The sequence below is a fragment of the Rhinatrema bivittatum genome, chromosome 2, assembly GCF_901001135.1.
Source record: "Rhinatrema bivittatum chromosome 2, aRhiBiv1.1, whole genome shotgun sequence".
Lineage (NCBI taxonomy): Eukaryota > Metazoa > Chordata > Amphibia > Gymnophiona > Rhinatrematidae > Rhinatrema > Rhinatrema bivittatum.
Genome location: NC_042616.1, coordinates 50,256,761 through 50,275,086, shown reverse-complemented (window position 1 = coordinate 50,275,086; position 18,326 = coordinate 50,256,761). Strand labels below are relative to the sequence as shown.

General features: G+C 45.5%; 1 protein-coding gene across 1 annotated transcript in view; it reads left to right on the top strand.

Moving 5' to 3' along the window:
• Positions 1-18,326, top strand: part of LOC115083208 (zinc finger protein 845-like) — a 171,475-nt gene that overhangs the window by 9,577 nt on the left and 143,572 nt on the right. The window contains exons 2-5 of the mRNA XM_029587014.1: positions 890-1,012; positions 1,164-1,281; positions 7,629-7,868; positions 11,202-11,420. Coding sequence (XP_029442874.1) covers positions 953-1,012; positions 1,164-1,281; positions 7,629-7,868; positions 11,202-11,420 — 637 coding nt within the window. The 5' untranslated portion in view covers positions 890-952. The remainder of the gene's footprint in view (positions 1-889; positions 1,013-1,163; positions 1,282-7,628; positions 7,869-11,201; positions 11,421-18,326) is intronic.

Here is an 18,326-nt window from a genome sequence, read left to right as displayed (position 1 = left end):
CACCCCCCCATCACATACAGCTCTTTTGGATTACCACACCCCAGATGCACGACTCTGCACTTCTTGACATTGAATCCCAGCTGCCATATTGTTGACCACTGTTCAGGCTTCCTTAAATCACCTCTCATTCTCTCTAATCTTTTTGTTGAACTGCTCATTTTTTAAAGTAAACTATCTGTTTTTATGGAGCACAAGTATGGTCTGGACCTTGTGGTTTGTTTTTTTTCATGAGTGTCCTCAGCCCTGGCCCATGGTACCTAGAGAGGCTGAGTGTTCCCCCACCCTGGCAGAACCAGACCAATGCTCCCCAGGGCTGGGAAGGTGGACTAAATCACCTTTCATGTCTGGTCAGCCACTTCAAGGCAGATTACAGGATGGTCGGTGAGGTCAAAATTAACAGAGTTACAGACAGGACAGTTTGCATGCTGTGTGAGGTCATTTTAAGTCATTTATGGGAGACAAATTCCTTGAACAGATACTTTTTTTTGGATAACTAAGAGTTGATAATATTTGCATTTTATTTGTGAACGTTCTCATGTAAGCCTCTTAGAACTGTGAATAACGCGGTATAAAAAATGTTTCAAATAAATACAATATATAACGTAGTAGCTTCTTTCTTTTAGTCCTTGGTGCTTTGTGAATCACCGGTGTCGATTAAAAGTGATCCTTGGGCCAATAGCCATGTTTTTAGTTGGCATTGGAAGCCAGATAAACACTGATCCCTTGTATGGGGGAGGGAAGTGTATTCAGTAGTTCTGGTGCTGCTCCTCTGAAAGGTGGGGATTGAGGTTTTTCTCGAGTTGGAGGGTTTGAAGGGGCGACTTGCTATTGCTTTTGGCTCGAGCAGAAGTTTATTTTGTTTTTTGATTTTTTTTTTTTACTTTTTTAGTAGGATATGTGGGGGCCAGTGGTCTTCAGGGTCCTGACTATGAGGGTTAGGCCATGAAATCCGATGCAGGTAAAAGGTGTGGACACAGCGGGACGGCGTACCTGCTTCTGCCCACTGGGAAGAGTAAGTGCGCTTTGTTACCACACGAAGTACTTTGCACCTCTGAGCAAAGGGGCATTGACTGTACGCCTGTAAATGCCTTTTTTTTTTTTTTTTTTTAATATTCCCATCCATTCTGCTGGTGACCATGGTTGTTTTGACGTTTCTGTTTCAGGCGCTGGTGACCTTCGATGACGCTGCAGTTGATTTCTCAGAGGAAGAGTGGAAGGGGTTAAACGTGTGCAGGCAAATGATGAAGCACAATTCCGAAACTCTGATCTCGCTGGGAAAAGGTGAGTTTCCAGTGGTTCGCCGGGAGGACTTTGGTTGATCTGAAAGGGTCTGGCTCAGCCGCTGCTGGAACTGATTCTCTTCCTTGTTGTTTACTGAGGCTTGCAGTGCGGGTTTTGAGAGGCTCCTGAGGTTCTCTGTAAGTGAATTGAAGGGAGCTGACATGCTTTTAGATGCAATATAGCTAGTGACATTTTGTTTTCATTTTTTATTGTATTTTATTTTCCCCCAGGAATTTATCAATGTTTATTATAACGAACAAAAAAGTGGGAACAAAATTACTTTTTTTTTTTTTTCCCCACAGATTTTCTCCCATTTTTGTTCATTATAACAAACACCAAAACATTTCCAGGGAAAATAAAACAGAAGCTGAAAATAAAGGTCCCTAAACATGGGCTAGGAATTTACCTGTCGGGGTCCGTCCTCGACGCAGATCTCTGGTGCATCTTCCGCTGGTAGATTCTCCCTGCAGAGAGCCGGTTTCCGTTCTTGTCTGTTAGTCAACTCTGAATATTACTTCAGACGAGCCAAATCGCCAGTAGCAGCCCACAGCTGGGCATCACAGCCACGCCGCCCCCTGCCCAAGCTGGACATGGCCCCCTCCCCTGATTCCCAAGCCTTCCACCAAGAGTCAGGCTTTGAAAACCACTGGGTGTTGCGGCTGAAAGGCCCCCCCTCCCTCAAAGCGAAGCTCCGGCCGCAGGTCCCTGTATAAGCAGACGTCCTGGGGTCCCTGGCCTTCCACATTTAATCCAGACCCATTGCTTTGGCAATAAACCGTCACTGTGTGTTCCTTTTTGGGTCTCCATGCAAACTCCAGCCACACGGGCTTGCATGGGCAGCTGTGGGCTTTTGGCTCCCGCTCCCGATGGCCATCCGAGCAGGACTTTGCACTACAACGTTCCTTTTCCCCCCCCCAAAAAAAAGTGGTTGCAGTCAAGTGTGCTACGTCCCCAGTCCCCGCAGCGAAGTCCAACCCAACGGCTCGCGCTGCTCGTCCCTTCCCACCCCTGCTAAAAGCCCTCCGGCGATCCTGCAGAGTTTGTAATCCTCGCGGTAGCAGGCTGCGTGCTCCCCCACCACCCTCAGTGACTCAAACGCCGGCTTTTCTAGCAATAATGAGGACCTTGCAAACGCTGGCAGAGAGTTGTAGATTCTCCTTAATGGCACTGGTTTTCCTCACCCCTTCCTCCCCCACAGCAACACAGACATTGAGATCTGGAGCAGTGTTGGCAGAATCTTTTCAAGAATGAGAGAGAGCTTAAGTCTGGTAAGAAGTAAAGCCAGGGGCAGGGCTGGTGCTTCCATTAGGCAAACTAGACTCTCGCCTAGAGCACTGACATTTTGGGGGGCAGCAAAATCCTTCCAGTATGAAGCCGGTGGGGGTGGGGGATGTCCAAAGGTTTGCTTAGGGTGCCAAATAATCTTGCACCGGCCTTGGTGAGGAGCGACCTTTCGTCAGTTTTTCATGTCCCTATTGTCTGGCAACTCTGTACCTGAAATATAATCTGCTTTGAAGGGCCTGAAAGGCGGAATATAAATGTAATGAAATGAAATAAAATACGTCCCCTTGTCAGTCTCCTGGTAATCCAGCCTCTTCTATTTCCATTTTGGCTAACTCTCCCTCTGCCATCTTTGCAACTCCAAAACCTTCTCATTTAACTCTCTTCAGTGCTTGCAGGCCGATACAGTAAAGTTAATTTCGGCTGGCACCGGGAAAGTGTACGGAAAAGCAGAAAAAACTGCTTTTCTGTACACCCTCCGACTTAATATTATAGCGAAATTAAGTCGGAGGTCCCAAAATTAAAAAAAAAAAAAATTAAAATTCTGCCCGTGGGTTGGAAGAAGGACGCTCAATTTAGCCGGCGTCTGTTTTCCAAACCCGTGGCTGTCAGCGGGTTTGAGAACCAACGCCAGCAAAATTGAGCATCGGCTGTCAAACCTGCTGATAGCTGCCGCTTCTGTCAAAAAGGAGGCGCTAGGGACGCGCTAGTGTCCCTAGCGCCTCCTTTTACCATGGGCCCTCATTTACATACCTGGACTTTCTGAATTGCGTTCCCAGAAGAGTGGCTTGTGCGCTCGCCGGCTCTCCCGCGCTTTTTTCTGCATCTGCCTGCATGTGAGTTTGGAGCTCCTATCCGCCCTGCACCTGGGGAACCTGGGAAATGTAGTCCGGTGAGGTTCAGTCCTTGCACTAGGGTACCAGGGTTTGCATGTGCCCTGTTTTTGTAAATTTTGAGGCAGGGCTGGACGGTTAGAGTGGATTCCCTTCCCTCCCCACTGTCCCAAAAAACCATGACTACCACAACTACTTATCACTTCTATGGTGCTACTCGACATATGCGGCGCTGTACAAATATACATTAAAGACAGTGCCTGCTCAATAGAGCGTATACCCTAATCAAGACAAACGTACAGGACAAAAGAGACTTTGGGAGTTTCACTTATTAAGAAAATGATTAAACTCAGTAAGGCTGTGAGCGGGATAATTGGAGGGGGTTAAGCTTTAAAAGCAGTCACAAAAGGGTGGGGTTTTTTTTTAGACTGGATTTGAATAAGGCCAGAGAAGGGGCAGGACGCTTCAGTCGGGAAGGCTATTCCAAGCGCACGGCGAGGTGGAAAGCACGGAATCGAGAGTCAATAACGAAGGAGGAGGGCATAGGTAAGAGTTGCTCGCCCGATGAAGGGAATTCACGAAGAGGGGGGTGCAAGGAGAAATAAGAGAGGTGAGGAGCTGCAGAGCGAAGGCTCTTGCCAGGAAGAAAAGTTCGAAATGTACCTGGAAACGGATAGCGAGCCAATGTTGTGACTTGAAAAGAGGGGGGTTACATGAGCGCAGCGACACTGGCGAAATAAGTCATGCAGCCGAATTTCAGACTGATTGTAGAGGAGAGAGACGGTTCACTGGGAGACCTGAGAGGAGCAGGGTACAGTAGTCTAAGTGGGAGATGGTGACATTGTAGAAGGGTTCCGGCAGAGCAGGGCTTCCCAAATGTTTATCCAGAGGACGACCAGAACAGATTCCCATCCCCTCTCTCAACCTCTACCCTCTCCAGTTGATCTTTTCCTTTCTCTCAACTTCTACCCCCTCCCAGAGGATCTCATCTTATATCCCTCCGTTCCTCTCTCCTCCTCAGCTCACCCCTGTTTCACCCCCTCTAGCCCTCCAGCTGATCCTCTCTCACACCCAAGCCCTTCTTATAACCCCAGATGTATCCTATGGCATTGCCTCCTCACTCCTATTCCCATCCCCGGTCAACCTTCTGATGTTCCCTCCCCCCCCCCCCCCCCCCTCACTCTCTACAGCCAATTTTCTCTATCTGACCCAATCCCTCCTACATCTGATCCCTTCTACAAACATCCCTCTGGCCAAGGGCAGTGGCAACATTTTCCTTTCAGCCCTGGGCCAAAGATGGATGACAGCTGGATGGGAAGGGAAGGCAGGGTGATGAGACAACATATTTCTCTTAGGTGCTAGGTTCAGTAGTGGGTGAGGTGAGAAGCAGTGGCAGTCTCCACTGGCCTATGAACTCTCTGCCCTCTCCTCTCCCAAACCCGACGATGACCTGCAAGTGGCAAAAGCATTAGTAATGAAAGTTAGCACGGGGCCTATGAGCTGGTGCAAGCTCCCAAACTCTGCAGCAGCTCTGATCCCACTTCTGCGCAGGATTTTCTGTTACCACCGAAACCCGTGCATGGGCAGTGCTGCTGCAGGGCCTGTGAGCATGTGCTGTCTCTCGGGCGCCACACTGACTTCCACTACTACTGCTGCTGCTGCTGGCACCTGGAGAGCGCTGCCGTTTGGAAGCACTTGTGACCCCCAGCTGAAGGTTTTCTAACCCCCGTCTGGAGTCCCATCTACAGTTTGAGAAGCCCTAAGGCAGTGTGTTCAGAAGGGAAGGGATGAATTTTGGTGCTACTAAAAGGAAAGAATTGACACACATTGGAGCAAGGTGTCGGATATGTGTAGAAACGGAGAGGGAGGAGTCCATGATGACCCCAGGATTAAGGGCTAAGGGAACTGGGAGGATGACATTGTTATCCACGGAAAGAGGGAGTGGGTTTGGGGAGAAAGACAAGGCACTCTGTCTTGGCCACGTTGAGTTTTTGAGGTGGTGGAGGAAAGATATCCAGTCAAGTAGCAAGTTATCCGGACAGATATCTAAAATTCCTAATCGATTATATTCAAACATAGCCAGATAACTTTAAGAAAGTACATTCAGCAGGACATTTCTCCCGCCGAACAGCCAGTCAAATTATCTGGTTAACTTTAGCTGGATAACTGGTCCTTTTTTTTTTTTTAATGTCTTCTCCTCCGCTCCTATACGATTGGTTTCTCCACACTATTTCTCAGAAGCAGGAGCATTGCTAATGAAGACGAGCTGTAAGTGTCTATGGCTTTACAGTGCCAGGCGCCCGTGACACGGAATTATGACATCATCATTACCCGTTATTAGATGGCTTAGGGAGGGTCACTTTCAGCAGCCCGTGCAATGCTCGAATTTTCGAAATGCATACATCTTACTTGCTTTGAAAATCTGTGGATGGCCCCAGTACTCACGTAGACATACGTGCAGGAAGTTCAACCTGCTCCTAAGCATGCCCCACCCCCGGGACGTCTACCACGAGTGCAGGGGCAAAGTACACATGTAACTGAATTACACGCTTGTTAATTTAATCTTTTGTTACTTTTCAATGCTACCACAAACTGTGGAAGTGCGTGAGTTTAAAAAATTTTTTTTTTGAAATAAAAAAGCAAATACTTTTCCATGCTTACCCCACCCCTGGATAATTTTCAAAAAGAGATCTGCACACACACAGCCTGGGGTTTATGCAGAGAAGATAAATCCTAATGAAAGTTACCCCCTAAGCGGTCAGTCCCTGCTTTCTATTCATGTAGGGTTTCTTTGTGTTCCCATCATTATAGAAAATGTTGTTTACATTTAATACAAAAGAATATTATCAGTTAAGTTTAACACATTTTTAAATCATCTGTATGTGTGTCTCTTGGTGCATATACAAAAGATTCAAAATCATTACAACTTAGCTACACAGTGGTTTCCAGATTTTCTGAAACCGCTGATATCTTAGCTTTTCTGTTTTTTGGGTGCTGCCGCTTCCTACCTGTATATTAAACACACCGAGCCCCATCAGGAATGCTCCTCAGTGGGGGGGCAGCGTCTATCTAATTATTGAGAGAGGGTTTCACGCTCCGGGATGGCAGGTTTACCCATTAACGCTCGCTAACAAGGGGGAATTTCCTGATTAAATACAATAGATATTTTTATAACTTGCCTGAATGAAATCTCACCATGAGCGTAGTTCTGATCTTCGCCCATATGTCAAAACGCTTGCATAAAATAGCGAAAGGGAAAATATTGCCATTGCAATCCAACGGAACCAACATTAGGTATCGGAGTGATAAGATTTGGTAATTTTACTCAGGGGACCTCTGTTTTGTATCTATGGAGAAAAATCTTAGTATATATGGGCACTGAGAGACTTATCCCAGCAGTAGGACTATTCTGCAGGTTCGAGATCATACTCCAAATCTTTTTCTGAACCCCTAGGATCAAGAGTACTTGCGTTTTGTAAAAGTTTATAAAAGCTGGATGTAACTTTAGATGAGGCTATTATTTTTGTACACATTCTGTTTCTTCATGTAATATTATTATTGCCCTCCAGGACACATGTCCTAAACTGAAGCCACTTAACATTTAGGGGGTAATAATTCAGCCAGTGGCAGACTTGCAGAATTAGCTAGCTTATCCGAGTAACAATGGAGCAGCTGCACCGCTGAATATACCAGACTATCTTAAAGTTAGCCAAATAAGTAAATCTGCCTAACTTTAGGACTACTCTATGGCACAACCAGAGTTAGCTAGATAAGTTGTCCGGCTAAGTTTGAATATCTGAGTTAGCCAGATGACTTAGATGACTGAAATGGAGTAGGCTTTCTCTTCAGGATGTTTTCCATTGTCCATATTCCCTCCTTCTGCCAACCAGGACAGTTATTGTGCGAATTTACTTATTTTAAATAAATTATACCAAAGTAATCGGAGACTTGTCATAGGCGAGTTTTGTAACAACTTCTAAAGAGCTGAGGAAATAAAGGCGTAACCGTGAAAACTCGCTGCCAGAATGAGACTGTGGCTGACCCTTCTAAACAGGGGCAAATGGGACTTTGTTCAGTCCCAGCCATCTAGTAACCAGCACCCCCATCTACCCCTCCTGGTGACTTGCAGCACTGTATGAGGTGCTGCTCTTCTCTTCCTTTCCACATCATGGCGAGCAGATGTTAAACTCACAGTTTGAACATTTTGTCTTTGTGTTTTTATGCATGCACCAGATTCCACAGCTGCAGTTCCTGAGAATTTATCATGGATTAAAGGAGAGGATGTGCTGCACGGCTGCAGTGATCAATTTATGTCCGAGGGGATGGAAAATAACCCCAGGACCAGCGCAGACTTTCCTCTGATCACATCTGTGTTCTCAGTCATTGTTAAAGAAGAAGAGGAGGAGGAGGAGGAGGAGGGGCCGTACGCCACGGATCATCCTGACTCGGAGAGAAGAGTAGCTCCCGTAACCAGTGAGTAAGCTCTCTGGTTATCAGCATTGCTGATGACCAGGGCAGGGAGAAGAATCTGCAGTCCTGTAAAGTCAAAACAGGGACCCCACATACTGCTGTCAACCAAGTAAATGTTAAAGGGAAAGTATACAAGAATATTTTTATTTTGAGATTGCATACTATGTACCGTAGTCTTATAAACTTTTATAATTAAAGGAAGGAGATACTTACTTTCTTTTCTTGGTTTTGTAGAGGTTTTGTAGCATAGAAATTGTCATCAAAACAGGGGCATCATCCGGCACAAGCCCAGAGGGCCATGCCCTGATTCTGTTGGACACTGCCCTGAAGAAGAGCTCTTCTCTGCTCCGGATGTGTGGGCTCCCTGCTCCAGCCCCTCCCCTCCTGTTCCTAGCCTCCTATGGGCTCCCTACTCCAGCCCCTCCCCTCCTGTTCCTAGCCTCCTATGGGCTCCCCACTCCAGCTCTTCCCCCCGTTTTGTCCCTGTGGCAATGGCAGCATTGCAGAAGACAGAAGGGGAGGGGCTGAAGCAGAAAAGAACCTTTTTTTTTTTTTTTTTGGAGGGAAACTCAATACAAATGCCTGACAAGATTCTGTCTTTCAGAAAGACAGGCCTCTGTGGCAAAAATTAAGCCAGAGAGATTTATACAGCAGATATAACCCAGAGACAGGTCCACTGGGCCACTGCTTTTGTTCCTGTGCTTTAATTCACCAGGTAAAAGTCCTGCAATACCTAACATCTGTTACAGGTCTTCATATACAATTGAAAGTGAACTTATTTGATGATATGCCGATAAGTTTGACTGGTAACAAGCGCAAGAAGTTGGTGTTGGTAAGGAAAGATGTCTTATTAGTGAAGGAATCTGTACTTACCCCTGGAAGTCTGAGCCTCTGGCACTAGGAATTCCTTGCATAATTTAAGGATAATGGAGAAAATTTGCTAGAGGGAAGAATGCTCCCACTTTTAGATATCTGGGATGCTTGTATTCAGCCTCTGCCACCCAGGTCACAGTTTGGTGGTCCATTACTATTGAAGTAACTTAAGATGATGAAATACATTGGAGCTAGCCAGAAAAAGGAAATATCTTCAAAAGAGAGCTTTGATATCCAGAGATACATCAGTCAGGTCTGTCTCTGTGGGGGACGATCCTCCTGTCTGCAAGGGGGGACGGGGGAGAGAGGGAGGAAAAACAAAAGGCCGTATGTAGAGAATCTGTTTTAAGCATGGCATGTATCTGTTTCTGGGAATCTTTCAATAAAAAGATTAAAACCTAAAAAATGTCAAAATTGTAAATCGCCAGGAGAAGACGGAGGTTGCCAGTGGAATGTTATAAGGAAATTGTGGACGGTTTTAGCACCAGAGCTGATCAGCCGACTAAATACACGTGAGGGCTACTTTTCAAACTGCAGGACTGATGCATCACGCGCGCGTGTGTGCTTTCTTACCCGCGGTCTTTGCATCTGTTTGTTTTTGTTTGTTTTTTTTTTTTTAAAGGGAATGCGCGCGTGTACATTTTTGCCGTGAAACTCGCCATGGGTGTAGGGAGTGCGCATGAACGCCGGTGCCTGATTCATCTGCAGGTAGAACTTTTGCAGGAAAAGCCCACGCGTAGGGTTTGAAAATGCAATTTATAATCGCTGTTTCCTCTCCACCAACCCCCCCCCCCCCCCCCCCCGTGACCTAATCACGCTCCCCCCTTCCCCACTCCCCGTGAAGGCCTCTCCTCAGTCAGGCTTTCAAGTAAGAGGGCTGCGGAGCAAGGTGCAGACTTCTGGCCACGTGGATCGGCCGTCTTCAGACGGCCGATCCACGTGGGCAAAAGGTTTCTCACTGGCCATGGGGAGTTTGAAACGTGGGCCTTGTGTTGACCAGACCAGGGGCATTTCAAGAGGGGAAATGGGGAAAGAAACTCTTACTTTTTATGCAGATGACTTATTAGTGTTAGGTGATGTGACTTCCTCTTCTGAGCAAATTGTGTCAAGGGTCACAAAAAGCAGACACGCTAAAATACGTAGGAGTTTTCTTAACACCAAAACTGGAGCATATGATTGGTGTTAATATTCCGCTCATACAAAATAATTAAGGATAATCTGGAAAGATGGCTGGATTGACCTCTGTGCTTGGTAGGAGTAGATGTCAGTAGATTTGTCACAGAAACCTGGTCAAATACATGGAACAGCGTAACAATATTTCTAGCAGCAGGAGTAATCCTGACAAATTGGAAAATTGTGCAGAAAGAGATTTAAAGAACATCTGGATTTTGTTTTTAAATGTTACTGCCAGTCATGATTGTTAAACTTTGAGAGAAGTTTCCCAGAGGGTTTAAGAGCGCTTAAATAGATTAAACCAGTCGTCGTGAAAAGGTCTGATAGATATGAAGCTGTGCATTGGATCTGTTGGTGTTCTTTGAGAAGTTGGGAGGTAGGGAGGAGGGAGTTAGTGGAAGGATGGGGGTAGAGTAATTTGTAAATGACAGAAGAGTGGTTGCTCTTAATAAAACGTTTTGATTGGGTGGTCCACTTATCACATCCTATTCCTTAACCATTTCCTCTAAACACCTGCTGTTGGGCTGCTGTCACATACAGGACATTTCTGGATGGACCGTAGACCCAACTCAGATAGGTTATTCTGAGCGTTTTCTGTCGTTTCCTTATTACCATGCTTCCCTTTCCATGTCATGGACGGGAGACATCTTGATATGACCCATGTTCATTGCTGCCTCAGTCTAAGATGTATTAGTCTAGTGTTGTTTTTCACATAAGGATGAATTCACATTTTGCACAATAATCTCCAAAATATCCAAATGGTAATAAAAATACAAATATTCAAAATGTGTTACAATGATATCTCCGACATCTTCTAAAGCCCTTGAGCAAGAAGGAGAAGGAGAACGTCCAGTTTGATATATATATTTGGGGAAAATTGGGGAGGATTGTTTGACATTCAGTGGAAGGTCTGGTTATTCCAGTGGGAAAAGTTTGGGGAAGGATGATATTTGAGTTTTTAGATGTAATGTATGTGGTCTAGTATGAATGGGAGAAGTTGTGGAGTGAGTAATGTGGGGTTTTCGAATGAGAAACTTATGAGGTAATAGGGGGATGTTTGCATTTTTAAGTATATGAGACAATGTGCTCATGATATACGTGATTATAATTTTAACAGTATATCTTCACATATTTATGAATTTTTTTTATAATACATTGAATATTTGTGTTTTTATTCAAATTTGGATATCTCTCATTTTGTGTTGCAAGGTAATCTGCTTTTTTTGAGAGTGACGTGTAATTTCACCTGCTCAGTTTTGTTTTGTCTATGTGTTTGCAAATACCCCTCAGATTCGAAAGCTGCTGACTCTGAAGTTTTATGGAGGATTAAAGAAGAGGATGAGCCGCATTGCAGTGACCAGTTCTTCTCTAAAGGCAAGAGAAACAACACCAAGACTAGCACAAGCGTTCCAGTTATTACATCGGTGTTTTCATTCGGGATTAAACAAGAGGAGGAGCCGTATGCCACAGAACATCCTGTCTCCGAGAGAAGAGAAGCGCCCATGATGAGTGAGTAGTAAGATGTGTTTATAATTGAACTATTGTGTTTATCAGAATTATTAGACTTAGAATTTATCAGCATTAGACTTAGAATTTATCAGACTTAAAACTTCTGCATTGGTCATTTTATTAGCAAATGTTTGTTTTATTACTTGCTTGATATAAAAAAAAAAAAACCAAAGCAAGGTACAACATGCCAAATATAATAAAACTATATAATGAAATCTATATAATAACATCATACGATCAATTAAAATACTATCCATTGACTCAAATATAACATGCTAGCATCCAGAAAATTCTAAAGGTTAATACAATCAGACCCCTTTGGATTTGTGTTGCTGGACAGACACTCCAGGTTTCACTTCTGACTTATCCCAAGATTAGGGTTCTCTTCATTTCCAGAGCAACGCCAAAGAACTGGCCAGGAACACTTCTTCTGGCTGTCCCTCCCTTTCTCCCAGCTCCTTAAACTTCAACTGCTTCTACCTCTTTCACTCAATACGTTGCACCTTCCACTTTGGAAACTCCCAAGAAATGCTCAGACAGGGGGATCCCTGCAACACTCCACCCAGAGCACGGTGGGAGGCATTTTTATACTCCCTCAGTGTCCCATCCCCTTTGGGGAAAGAACCACCCTGTCACTCCAGTAAATTGCACACCCCTCTTGCACTCCTCTGAACCCCCTTCTGCTAGAAGATTCTCAAAGTTAACTAACATGGCACCATTTTGATTACTGGCAGCCGACGGCCCTTTGCCCTTACTATGTCACAGGGGCTACCGCTGCCATTGGTCGACCCCAGTGACATAGTAAGGGCAAAGTGCCGTCGGCGCCATTTTGATTGCTGGCAGCCGACGGCCCAAGTCCAGGAGATCGCTCCCGGACCGCTCCTGGACCCCTGCTGAACCACCAGGGACTTTTGGCAGGTCTTGGGGGGGGGGTCAGGAGGGTGGGGGGTTGTATTTAATTAATTTGGCAGGTCTTGGGGGGGGGTCAGGAGGGTGGGGGTTGTTAGTTAATTTAAAGTGTTGGGATGGGGTTTTTCTTTTTTTTTGGGGGGGGAGGGGTTCTCAAGGAATTAGAAAGACAAAAGTTTTCTGATCTAGGGAATGGACCGAAATGGCCCTCCCCAGACCCGAAAACAAAATGGGATGAAATAAAAAAAGTTATGCACTCCCCTAATTTGCTCCATAAGACGCAAAGACGCCCGGGGACAGAGCCGGTTTAGCACAATTTTTTTTTTTTTTAAATTTTCCCCCTCTGAATCCTAGGTGCGTCTTATGGAGCGAAAGATACGGTATATACAGAAAACACTTGAAAAATGCTTTTGTGAGTGTAATGGAGGAAATACAGTGGCTTGCAATAGTATTTAACCCCCTAAAATGTCAATCAGATTTTTGTGGATTATGCGACATTACATTACACAGAGGAGTAGATTTTATAATTTTGCGCGAGCGCGTACTTTTGTTCGCACACCAGACGCGAACAAAAGTATGCTGGATTTTATAAGATACGCGAGTAGCCGCGCGTATCTTATAAAATCTGGGGTCGGCGCATGCAAGGGGGTCACATTTGTGCAACCTGCATGTGCCGAGCCCAGCGCGCGCTGCCTGTTCCCTCCGAGGCCGCTCCGATTTCGGAGCGGCCTCGGAGGGAACTTTCCTTCGCCCTCCCCCCACCTTCCCCACCTAACCCACCCCCCCCCTTACCTTTGTTGGCAGATTTACACCTGCTGAAAGCAGACGTAAATCTGCGCGCACCAGCGGGCTGCTGGCACGCCATCACCCGACCCAGGGGTTGGTCCGGAGGCCTTGACCACGCCCCCGGGCTGGCGCCACGCCCGCCCCCGAAACACAGCGTCACGTCCCCGAAAAGCCGCGTCATTCACGGAACGCCCCCGACACGCCCCTTTTACGAAGCCCCGGGACTTACGCGCGTCCTGGGGCTCTGCGTGCGCCGGCGGCCTATGCAAAATGGGCGCGCGAGTGCCAGATTTACACGCGCAGGGCATTTAAAATCCGGCCAAGATTGTTCCAGACAGTATTCACTAAAAGTAAATTTTCAAACTCACAATTCATTATTCAGTAATGGCTTCTATCTGGCCACTTTTCCATGCAGGCCAATTGTATGGTTTACTGGTGCTCCACCACTCCAGTCTCAGTCACTGAACTTTGTAGTTCCTTTAAAGTGAAAACAAAAAAAACCCTCCACACTCATTCCCCCCCCCCCCCCCCTCCAAGCATGTCTGGCCCTCCCTCATACTCATTCCCCCCCCTCCAAGCACATGTCTAGCACCCCTCACACTCATTCCCCCGCCTGCCGTGCTGCTAGGGTGACCAACTGCCCGGTTTTGCAGCTTCTTGTACAGTGTCCGGTTACAAATGGTAACCGGACACTAAAACCCGGTTGAGCAAAGGGTGAAGACGTTTGTGGCTGAGAGGAGGCCCTGGGTGCTCCGTGAGCAGAATGCCTCGAAGTGGAAGGACGCCCCAGTGAGCCGTGAGCGGAGCCCATCCCGCTCATGCCTGTAGATGAGGAAGGTGTGTGTGTGTGTGTGTGTGCATGCACCAAATGACAAGCACAGTGACAGGAGTGTGTGTGTGTGTGTGTGTGTGTGTGTGTCTTTGTGCCTGAGTGAGGGTGTGTGAGCAAGGGAGTTTGTGAGGGGGTGTGTGTTTGTGTGTGAGAGGGAACCCATGTGAAGGGGTGTGTATGAGTGAGAGAGTCTATGTGCGGGGGTGTAGGAGTGTGCAAAAGAGAGAAGGAGCCTGTGTGAGTGCATAATTGCCAGAAAGAGATGGAGCCTTTCTGAGGGTGCATGTGTGTGTGCGAGAGAGAGGGAGCCTGTGTAAGGGTGTGTGTTTGAGAGAAGGACAGAGGGAGCTTGTGAGGGCTAGGGTGACCAACTGTGATAGAACAAGCCTGCTGTCAGTGCATCCATTCAGAGAGAGGGAGTGTGTGTATATGAAAGAAGAAAGTTTGTTCATCCCCCTCTCCTCCCTCCACTCCACAGCAATCCATGACAATCTCAGAATGATTGAAAATCAAAAGTTCCCAGGTATAGAGAGTTGGAGGTTTTTAAATCCTTAACTATTGGATTTTATTTGATTAGTTTGCTGTTTTTAAATATTTTATTGGTGTTTGGAAACTTTTATAAATGTTTTAGTTTAAATGAGCTTTTATATATTAGAGGTTCTATTCATCAGATGTTTTGAATTATTTACTCTATTTATTAATATGGTTTTACTATTACAACTGATGTTTTATATTTCTTGATTTATTAGTTATTTTATGAGAAATTGTGATGTTTCTGTTTTTCCACTATTGCTCTGCATGTAGAGTTGTGTTTCCAGTTCAATTCTTGTCATATGTTTTTATTTATATTATGGTCTTTTTATTCTGTTTTTGGCAAGTATCTGACTCTGCATGTGTGACTGAGGTGAGGTAGCTAGCATGCTAGCTTCTGTGTAGGAATCTATTGCAGCTTGGTTTCTTCTTTTTCCATAATAGGAAGTGTTTTAGGGTCTGGTGTAATATTTGCAGTGTTGCCTTTTTAGGAGTAAGGTGGTTACTGTTTGAGTGCTGGCAGTTCATCCTGTTTTTGTCTGGGAAATTTACCATTTTGTAATAGTAATTTAATTTATTCATGGCTTTCTGAGGGCCAAGCCCACAAACAATGCATGTTACAATAGGCCTGATACCATGAGATCAAGGTGGATCTGAAATGTATGCAAATGAGGGGGAACAAACATGCCCCCTTGTGATACCTCCCCCCCCCCCCTTCCCCAAGAGTACTCAAGTGTCCAGTTGTGGTCTGTGGAAAAATTACAACCCTACATGCTGCATAAAATCTTCCTTGGTCACCAGATGCTGTTGCTTGCCGTCAGTGCCTGTCTGGCCACGTGCTCCTCTGACTGTGGACACATCTCCTTGGCGGCAGCAGCCAATTACAGGGACAGCTGGGCACAAGTCCCATCCACCAAGCCCCCAAAAAATGCTCAATAACAAGCAACCCGTGAATTGAAAAACAAAAAAAGCGAATTGCTAGGGAAAAAAAGCCCAAACTGGAGGGAAATAAAGCGAGGTTGGCAGCACGGACTGCCACACTCTCACAAGAGCTCACTCCCCCTTGTGGCCTGGGAGATCATCGTCCATAGGCAGCCACTGGGGGAGGGCCTATGCAGGAATGCTGGCTCCATCTAAACTGATATAAATCCTAAGGGCTAGGAGCTGTGCCCAGTTAGTGGCTGACCAAAGGTTTGGCCACACACCAGTATAAAGAAAAGCCATTTCCCATTCATTCTTAGAGATCTCTGATCCCAAATCTCTTTCCCATGCTTTCATATAATAAGGAGACTCCTGGTTTCACTATGAAGCAACTCATACATTTTTTTTATATCTGTCCCTGTATTTTATCCACATTCGCACAAAGGCAATCAAAATGAGATTTTCCCAAACACAGATCTTCTTTGATCCCTCTAGACCTCAAAAAAAAAATGACAAACCTGTAAATATAAAAAGTTATCTAGCCCCCTAAAATGGTACTTCTTGTTAATGCCTCATAAGAAATAACGCTTGATCCCCAAAAATGCTCCATTCGAACAAGTCCTAAATGCAACCGGGCACTTCTCAGGTTGCCAGTAAGTCCTGGGTGTTAAGTGACAATGTCAGCTAGCCAGAGGAGGATGGATTTGGGAGGTCCATGCAGATGCGGCCCCTCCTTCTTCTGCGGGGTTTGCCATGGTCATCCCATGGTTATGTAATGCTACATAACCATGCCCTTAGTACAGCTTGGGAGGCAGTCCTTTGGGGTTAGTACTGAGTACAGAAGGCAGAGAGGAGTTGGGTGATGGTAAATGGAACCTACTCTGAAGAGAGAATGGTGTTAAGTGGACCGGTTCTGTTCAACATCTTCGTGAGCGACATTGCCGAAGGGATAGAAGGTAAAATGTGTCTTATTTGTGGATGATGCTAAGATCTGCAACAGAGTGGACATGACAGAAGGAGTAGAGAGAATTAAAAGTGATTTTAAGGAGGCTTGAACAGTGGTCAAAGATAATGGCAGCTGGGATTCAATGCCAAGAAATGCAGAGTCATGCATCTGGGGTGTGGAAATCCAAAAGAACTGTATGCGTTGGGGGGGATGAAGGGCTGATGTGCATGGAGCAGGAGAGAGACCTGAAGTCGACGAAGCAGTGTGACAAGGCAATAGCCAAAGCCAAAAGAATGTTGGGCTGCATAGAGAGGAATATCTATAAGAACAGGGAAGTGATAATCCCCTTGTACCGGTCCTTGGTGAGGCCTCACCTGGAGTACTGTGTTCAGCTCTGGAGACCGTATCTCAAAGGAGTCAGAGACAGGATGGAGACAGTCCAGAGAAGGGCGACCAAAATGGTGGGGGGTCTCCATCGAAAGACTTATGAGGAGAGGTTGAAGAACCTGAATATGTACACCCTGGAGGAGAGCAGGAGCAGGGGTGATATGATACAGACTTTCAGATACATGAAAGGTTTTAATGATCCATGGTCGTCAACAAACCTTTTCCATTGGAAACAATTTTGTAGGACTAGGGGGTCACGATTTGAAACTCCAGGGAGGAAGACTCAGAACCAATGTCGGGAAATATTTCTTCACGGAGAGGGTGGTGGATGCCTGAAATGCCCTTCCAGAGGAAATGGTGAAGACTAAAACTGTGAAAGATTTCAAAGGGGCATGGGATAAACACTGCGGATCCCTAAAGGCTAGAGGATGGGAATAAATAAAAAGGCTTGGGGGGTAACCTGCACGGAGCGTCAGTTACTACCTTGGGAAGCTTGCTGGGCAGACTAGATTGACTATTTTGGTCTTTTTCTGCCATCATTACTATGCTACTATAAGATCCCTCCTTGCCTATGTCACAACCTTACAAGGCTTATATACATTTTTTTCTAGTTACCTTTGCCAAGTATTGATCATTTCTAAATGCGTCACTCTGGCCTGGCTTCCTTTCCTTAGACTGCCTGCACCCCAATATCTGTTCTCCTTCTTCCTTTCTTTCTTTCGGGTCCAGCTTTCCATGCTATTTTCATCTCCCCACAATACTTTGTAGGAAGACATAGATCATCTCTTCTCAGACTCTGTATTCTCCTTTGCAGTTGGTTCTCATAAAGTCCACACACACATGCCCTGCGAAATGTCCTTCACTTCTTGCTGACTTAGGCCCACGTTCTGTAGTTGTAATTCGCTGCTTTCCTTACAGCAAACAGCATAGCACGTATTTGACATGTACTGGCACAGGCTTAGCAGGTACAGCAGTCAGAATTATACAGTGGCTACCTGATGGCCTTTACACTCCTTTGTGAAGTATTATAGACTGAACATGCAAGCCACAGCAGATGCTGCCTTTGGGACAGAAATCCGTAAGACAACCCTGTCTTCCCACCCTGATAAAGCATAGCTTAGATAACTCCCATGTGAAAGGACTGGACTAGCAGGATGAAAAGGAAGGTAAAATTATTCTTGCCTGATAATTTTCTTTCCTTGAGTCCTGCTAGACCAGTCCAGGACCCTCCCAGGAACACAGAGCTAGGAAGCAACAATGTTACTGTCTATAGCACTTACTCATCTCCTTCTCGCCTCTTTCTTCACTCAGGGATGACCCTACAGACCCTGGTCTTAGATCATGATTTTTTTTTCATATTGAAAGTTTTTTATTGAATATCTGCATAGAAAACATTACAATAGCCTGAGACAACAGCAAACAGACATTCAAAATTTTTTTTACAGTATATCCCCTGAACCCACCCACCCCTTATGCTATGTAAAATAAAATGAAAAATAAAAGTGAAAATAAATTTCCTTAAGCAAAATAAGATAGCTGCAAACTCAAAACCAAATAGAATAAAATATACATACATATGCATAGGTTAGATATT